The sequence below is a fragment of the Plasmopara halstedii genome, assembly GCF_900000015.1.
Source record: "Plasmopara halstedii genome assembly, contig: Scaffold_350, whole genome shotgun sequence".
NCBI lineage: Eukaryota > Oomycota > Peronosporomycetes > Peronosporales > Peronosporaceae > Plasmopara > Plasmopara halstedii.
Genome location: NW_020187271.1, coordinates 125,002 through 132,324, shown reverse-complemented (window position 1 = coordinate 132,324; position 7,323 = coordinate 125,002). Strand labels below are relative to the sequence as shown.

At 42.5% G+C, this 7,323-nt stretch overlaps 1 protein-coding gene across 1 annotated transcript in view; it reads left to right on the top strand.

Annotated features, from left to right (window-relative positions):
• Positions 1–2,053: 2,053 nt before the first annotated feature.
• PHALS_09082 (Armadillo-type fold) overlaps positions 2,054–7,323 on the top strand; it is a gene marked incomplete at both ends in the record, with an annotated part of 5,348 nt that continues 78 nt past the window's right edge. The window contains 5 exons of the mRNA XM_024724518.1: positions 2,054–2,524; positions 2,589–3,024; positions 3,096–3,267; positions 3,334–3,431; positions 3,500–7,323. The exon at positions 3,500–7,323 is cut by the window's right edge and continues 78 nt beyond it. Of these exons, the coding sequence (XP_024575386.1) occupies positions 2,054–2,524; positions 2,589–3,024; positions 3,096–3,267; positions 3,334–3,431; positions 3,500–7,323 (5,001 nt within the window). The remainder of the gene's footprint in view (positions 2,525–2,588; positions 3,025–3,095; positions 3,268–3,333; positions 3,432–3,499) is intronic.

Here is a 7,323-nt window from a genome sequence, read left to right as displayed (position 1 = left end):
TCATTTAATAGATTCTTATCAGAACACATGTTTAATTGGTTAATATTAAAGTATTAAGTGACGAAGATAAATGGAATTAAATATCATTTAATTTGTAGACATTAATTGGCAAATATCACATTTGAAAGCGCTTGATGAAAACGATAGTGTTGCTTCAATTCTAGGCCTCAAGCCTCATCAGTTCCGTTTTGTTATATTCTCTCATCACTTTTGTTTACATATACAAAGAAAACAATTGAGAGAGCAAACACAAACTTTAGAATTGCACGTATTCTTGATATTAAATTTTTGTTTCCGTAGACGACTAGTGTATAAACATAAATTTTTATCACAGCCCTTTTTTGGAAAATTTGTTATATCACTGCCAACAAAGTATCGAACAACTTACAGATATATACGTTACCAGATACAAATAATACAGAGATTAATAAACGCTATACACTACAACAATTTCAATTTGCTGCACATTTGAAGCAAGGCATCACATCATCTATTTCTTTTTGTAAACTCCCACAATGCATATACTTCATGTAACGGCCGGTGTGGCCCACACCACTGCACCACACCACCTTGCTGCTTTCCTAGGCTCGAAGATGTGCTCAATTATGTAGATCGGCCATGGCAGGGCGAGACCATTCCAGAGTGTGACCTCGGACTGCAGATGCTTTCAAAATTTGATCGCTTCCTCTATTTTGTAATACACTAGTTGTGATTATGGTGAGTACTCCGAGCTACATGCACTTTTGCATATAAGCGCTTTCGCCTGGCCCATTGATCACTGCCGATGGGGACAACTCTCGCGAGGGCAGCTCTTTTGACCTTGTAAATTTGACAAAGCACGTTGGCTTTTTTTGAAAGTCTCTGTACGCGTCTGTTCAAGAACGTCGACCGTCAATCGCCCCTCGAAGATAGAAAATGAATTGACTGGATCGACACACTACAAGGGGTTAAGAGCTGGATTGCTGCTTTGGAGTCACTTCATCCGCGAGTGCATAGAAATGGTTGCCAAAAATGTCGGTAGGCATGTTGCTGATACAGCTCAATCCTCACATCGTAATCGTAAATCAGCAACAGGGCTAGACCTTACAACTAGCCACTTACAGTCGCCTTGCTCATGGAGGTTTACCCGGGACTGCAGCTTTAAACTGCTTTGATCTGTTTCAAGATAGAAAACTTACAAAAATAGCTAATGTACATATTGCAACCATTTCTTTTTGAATGCCATCACATTAATATCGTACCGGCACTAGATCATTCGATCGCAGTATCCACTACGGAACTAAGTTGAGCTTGTCATCATCAAGTCTACTTCCGATTTCGATCATAAACGTATTTTTAATTCTTATTGTTGCGCATTTTCCGTCTGCAGCCCATAGTGATGTAAGGTATTGGGCACCGGCGTTGTGTGAGACATCATGTCTTCAGCACCTACTATTTATCCATGTAACAGCCTATTTTCAATATCCAAGATTGAAACAAATTTGTTGTGCCAGTTCTTCCAATTGAGTACATTGAATATGAGAATTGACCTTACAGACAACAATTGCCATACTAAAAGCATTGAGATTCTTGTTATGGTTACTCTGTATGAATAGAATAGCGTGTCTAAATGATGGCTTGAGAAACATGTAGGATCAAAATCGAGGAGCTTACTTAATACCGTGTGACTTATTTATCGACTAGAAGAAGATTGTAGCTCTTTGCAAAGACTCAGTTGTGAGTTTATCCTATGATTTTGAAAAGGTAATTCGTAATAACTGAAGCACGGTGTGCTCAACACAGTGAGTGTGCTCATCTTTATATGGCATAACGAGGTATAGCTGAGGCCAATACTTTAATGCTTTGTCGAGCGCAGCAATTCGAAGTGTATCAGTCTGTCCTTTTTTGCCTTAGAATCCGTCTCGACGGCCAATGTATTCTAAAAAACGCTTGGCTATTGTCTCGTCACTTTGGACACATCCGTCTCGTTTTCATTATTGAAGCGTCATCGGTTTCCCGTTTCTAGCCAAGAGACATCCATTTCTTAAAAGTCTCCTTTAACGCTCTTTTGGCCATGCATGGCCATCATCTCAAAGTGGGCGATTGTGTCTCAGTCAAGTTCAATGTTAGTGAAAACAGTAGCGTTCAAAAGATTGGTCAAGTTCAGCGTTTGCGCTCTAGCGGTGATATCGATGTCATATACGCTGATGGAAATATCGAAGAGCATGTCAGCCTAGATCGTCTACCAATTGGCACTAAATTCAGCAAGAGGAATACATGGAAAGAAACTCGCAATACACGATCTAAGAGACTGGAAGCAAATAATGAGGAGGAGTACGAGGAAAAAGCCTCGGCTTCACATGTAGAGAGCCGAAAATTAGCACAACGCCAGACAGAGAGTAGGTCCACCACCAGGAAACAACATACTACCCATACTCACACGCGTCAACAGCAAGACTTGACTGATACAATGGCTCAGACTTACAAGCAAGTGGACAATATCATCAGAGCGATCTCAGCAAGTGACGTAGATGCAGTGGCTGTGGTGAGTTTATGGTGTTTGGCTCAGTACCTATTGGCTATTGTATTCAACCTGTTTTACACTTTAGAAAAACGCTTTGTCGCTCTTGCTTCGTGTGATCCGATCTGCGCCTCAGATCGCGGCTGAGTGTATCCACGAACAGAACGGCGAGCTTCTTCTTCTTAGTACAATTCAGACGTATGCGTCACACGCGGTTTTGCTTTGTTATGGATGTGTCCTGATGCGTAAATTATGCCACTTGAGTTTGGAGTCGGTAGAGCTCTTTGTACAGCACGGAATCGTTGCCACAGTGGCTCATGCGCTACAAACTTTTCCTGATGACGCTATTCTACAGGCATCAGCATGCGGGTGCTTTGCAGTGTTAACGCAAGTGAGTGATGTGAGTAAGAATGAAATGCTTGCAATGGACGAACCAAATATCATGGTGTTGATGCGCACGTCATTGGACGCTCATCGCGATTACTCGAATCTAACACGCCAAGTTCAGATATACGCTTGTGAAGGTATTGAATTTTTGAACAACTAGTATCTCGAAATGTACATCTTGCTGACTTTCATCTTTTATTTGCTATAGTATTGACAGAACTATGCGACTGTGGTGGACAATCAGTAGCATCGGCGTTAATTGCTTCCGATCGTCGACAAAAATCTGAGTCCATAATCGAGCTTGCTGTCTCGCTCTTTCGCCAGGGTATAACACGCGAAGATAAAAAAGTCACGTGTTCTCTATGCAGCTTTCTGTTATGGTACGGTTGTTATATTGATTTAGATTGAGTATTACTCTTCAGGGCTTACAAATGATCTCTTTGTAGTCTTACGTCACACAGTTCATTTGTAGCTGAGAGCTTGCGTGCGCTAAATGCTATTGCAGACATTTCGGTTGTTATTGCAAAATATCCGATGGATGAAGGTGCGGCTACTTTTCATCGTAACTCTCTGTATCTATCTAATTACACAATTCTTGACTATGTGATGCAGGAATTCTTCGATTCTCCCCCTCTGCATTACGAGAGATTGCGAAAGCTAATTTGAATCGTTCTTCATCCAAAATCGTCCGTGAGACGACGTATCCATCAAGCACGACTCCAGCAATTACGTCAAATCTGGAGCAATCTGTTGTTTCTAGTTATCATTGCAACACTCCGGCGCAAACATCAGACAAGGGGGGGAACTATAATAGACAGCGCACAAGTAGCCATCATCAAAAGTCTCTGACTGTTCGTCCAAAAACTTCATCGGGGATCGTAGAGTCAAGCAGCTTGCATTGGTTTGACCAACCGCAAACTCTTGAGCGCGCCAAAACGCAGTCTTCCGTGACGTCTTCAATACAACTCTTGGACAAAAGTCGAGGTATAGCTCCAAAACCATCACGACTTCCTCCTCCGCGTAGTCGTGATGAACATCTTCGACGAGCCGGTGATATGAAGCGACGAAAGCGTGAAAGTGAACAGCGCGATCGATTATTGATTCAAACGTATGGCAGTCCTCCTCTTAGTATGAAGAATATTCGACCGAGTGCATCTTCTAGTGCGGTAGGTGTGAATACTGAAACCATGTCAGGTCGTTGTAGTCCCTTAAAGAACAATTACTTGGGAACTGAAGAGGTGACGTTCGTCATTCCTCCACCGCTTTCAAGCATTCAGTCTCAGGATAAACTACAGACTCGTTCTAATTCATCGCGTCTGACTCCTTTGGTGCAGGAGCGAATCAAGATTTCTAATGCCACGTTACCAAACTCAGGGAATCGAGATAGTGCATTTTCGGCGAAATCTTCTGGAGACTGTGGCAATCGACCAACTGCTGTCGTCGTAAAGAAAGTAACCTATCGGCGAAAAAATGAATCGAGAGAGCGAAAACGGGAGCAAGATTCTTTCAGACTTTCAATGCCTGCTCGTAGATCTTCGTGTGAGAAAGATCTATCCTTTTCTTGCTTTGATCCGCTCAGCGCACTGGACGATACGACTAATCCAAAATGTGCTAGTAAAGCAATAAACCATACTTTTATACAAGAAAATGAGTCTGACGTAGCAGAGCAGGAATCCATGGCCGAACTTCGCGAATTCGCACAACAGTTACTCCAAGAAGAAGCACGAATCTCGTCATTACTTGCTCAGACAAATCCAAAATCATCTGGTCTCAATCGCATGACTTTTTCCGAGAAGCTGCATAAAATGATTGCAATTGCAGAATCATCAATGTACGAACGAAGTCTGGCCATAGCTGCACGAACTGGTGAGGAAGCCATGATTCAGACACGAGATGGTTTGGCTCAACAACGAGCTTATAGAAACGATGTGGCCAATATTTCCAGCTCAAGCACGACGTCAGTAGTAGCAGAATCCAAGTTTGACACCCCTGATACTCCAAAACGACTGGCATCGAGTTACAAAAAGTCACGCGCATCATTTGTAGATCTCAAGAAGCATGAAAGATCCTTAGTTGGATCTGATATGGTATCGCGTCTCCAACGTGATGCTGCAATCGCACTCCAAAGAGAAAACGTACCTGAAGTAGAACAAGATGAAAATTGCGGGATCACAAGCTCCAAAATTTCAGCCGTTACGACTGATATGGAAGCACAACATGATGAAATGATTCAAGAGGACATTCCAGTCACAGTAGTTTCACCTGGAGCCTTTCATGGACAAGAAGAAGAGATAGAAGGAGAAGTATCAGAGAATATCGTAGTAAGCCAGGAAGAATTACCACATGTTGAGTTTAATACTACAACGCTGGACGACGTTGCGAAGGAAGAAGTATTTATTGTGGAGGAGATTGGTGTTTTGTCGCCTTCTCAGTGCGACGACGAGGTTCCGAAGGGCAACAATGAAAGGTTATTGATCCGAGATGACAGTCATGAAGATATGTATGAACAAGATGAGAACACGTTTGAAGCGGATGACAGCTCTATCGAAGGTGCACCAGATGATATCGATCTGAAAGTCCAAAATGCGACGAATGCTACAGAAAGCCGAATTGACGATAAACGTAGTACATTTTCGGTGAACTTTACGGAGAGAGAAGATCTTACCGACTTTGAGCTTAACAAACTGTTGTTACCAAGTGAAGCTATACAAACCAATTTGATGCCCTGGACTGACGATTGTCAAGAGACTAGCATTTCATCTCCGTTGTCTAGAAATGAAACATTAGATGGTTTGTGTACTGTGGTGCCTGTTGAATGTGCGGATAAAATAGAGCGAGTGATACCCTCAATGGACTGTAAAGAACATGCTATTGACACTCGTGCAGTGTCGGATTCCACGGAAGTAGCTGATACTACTCTTTTGAATGCTTTACAGAATGTTGTCGACACATTAACTCCATCATCTTTGTTAGCTAAAGATGCCTTTGCTAGCACCATCGATTGGCTTGAAAAAAAGGATGACCAGCTTACTTGTTCTGGCGCAAAAGGTGGTAACTTTGAGCTACACTTTGATAGTTTGCGAGTCAAAGAAGACATAGCTAGCGACATTGGACAATTTGTGACTTCAAAAATTGCTGATTCGTTGACTATGACTGTCGAGCAGCTTCGTGCACTTCCACTTGCTCAAGATAGAAGAGCTGAATTTTCTCAAGGCTTGAACGAGCTGGTGGCCGGAGCTGTAGAAGCTGTGGCACACCGCATTCGAGATTGCAATGTGTCTATAGCTTCACGTTCTGATGAGTCTTCTTCAAATCCACCCAGTCATGGCGTATTTATTTCAGAGGAATCAAAACCGCGACCTAATGACGTTCTTATATCGAAACAAAGGGCAATAGCGATTCAAGAAAGTGTCAATGGAATTGTTGCCTTGTTTTTAGCAAGTACAGTGCAGAAATTGAAATGTTTGGAAGCTCAGATGAATGACTGTACACCAATAAACAATGAGATTGCTGCTGAGTTTCTGACCCCAGAAAGCTCAAAGCAAGGAATTAAGGCCGCAGAGAGTGACAACAATGCTCGATTCGCTAAAGACGTCCATTGTGCTCGGCACTATGTAAATCGGATGGTTGCTCTTTCCATGCAGAGGTTTGTAGAACGTGCAATGGGAGATAAAAGTCGTGCAACTGCTTTTGCAGATCTTCGTGATGCATTTGATGGAAATAGTAAAATTTTGATGGTTGAGCTAAGTGAATCGAGCCCGACCGACAAAACAGGTCCGGCAAACGACCAATATAACTTATGTTTTGTAGAATTAGGAAAGAATGCCGAGATTGAAGTACCAGTTCACACAATCATTGCTATCAGGCAAAATGTTGATGGAATTATCGCTCTTTCACTTGAAAAGGTAGTGCATCAGCGTTGCTCACGTGAATCAAAGTTGAATGGTGACGATTCAACGCAGCTCGAGTGCAAAACTTCCTTAGACAGAAATTTCGGCACGAAAATTTGCTTTGAAAAACCAGCTTCTCCTTCATCGTTGATGGCTGCCCAAGACAATACAAGGGGGATACCCTCACACACGTCAAACATTTGCAGCCAAGTTCCTGCAAAAGTTGATGAAACATCTGCTGCTACCAATGTGGCAACTCTCGTCGCGGCTGAAGCAAGAGCAAGTTCTGTAACAACCACGTCAATAATTGAAGTGGCTGGATCTACAAATTGTGCATCAAGTCCGAAGGATTCTGCTGTACTTGCTGATATTCTTATTGACGATGCCAAGACCATGATAGACTCAAGCACTGACACGGCAAAGAACGAACAGGATCTGATAATAAGCAGAAACGAGACTATTTTTGAGGCTGAAGCGACCAGTGTCACCAGTGTAACTGCTCTTGCCGATATCTTGGACACAGTGGTGGCAAAATCGGACTATGCA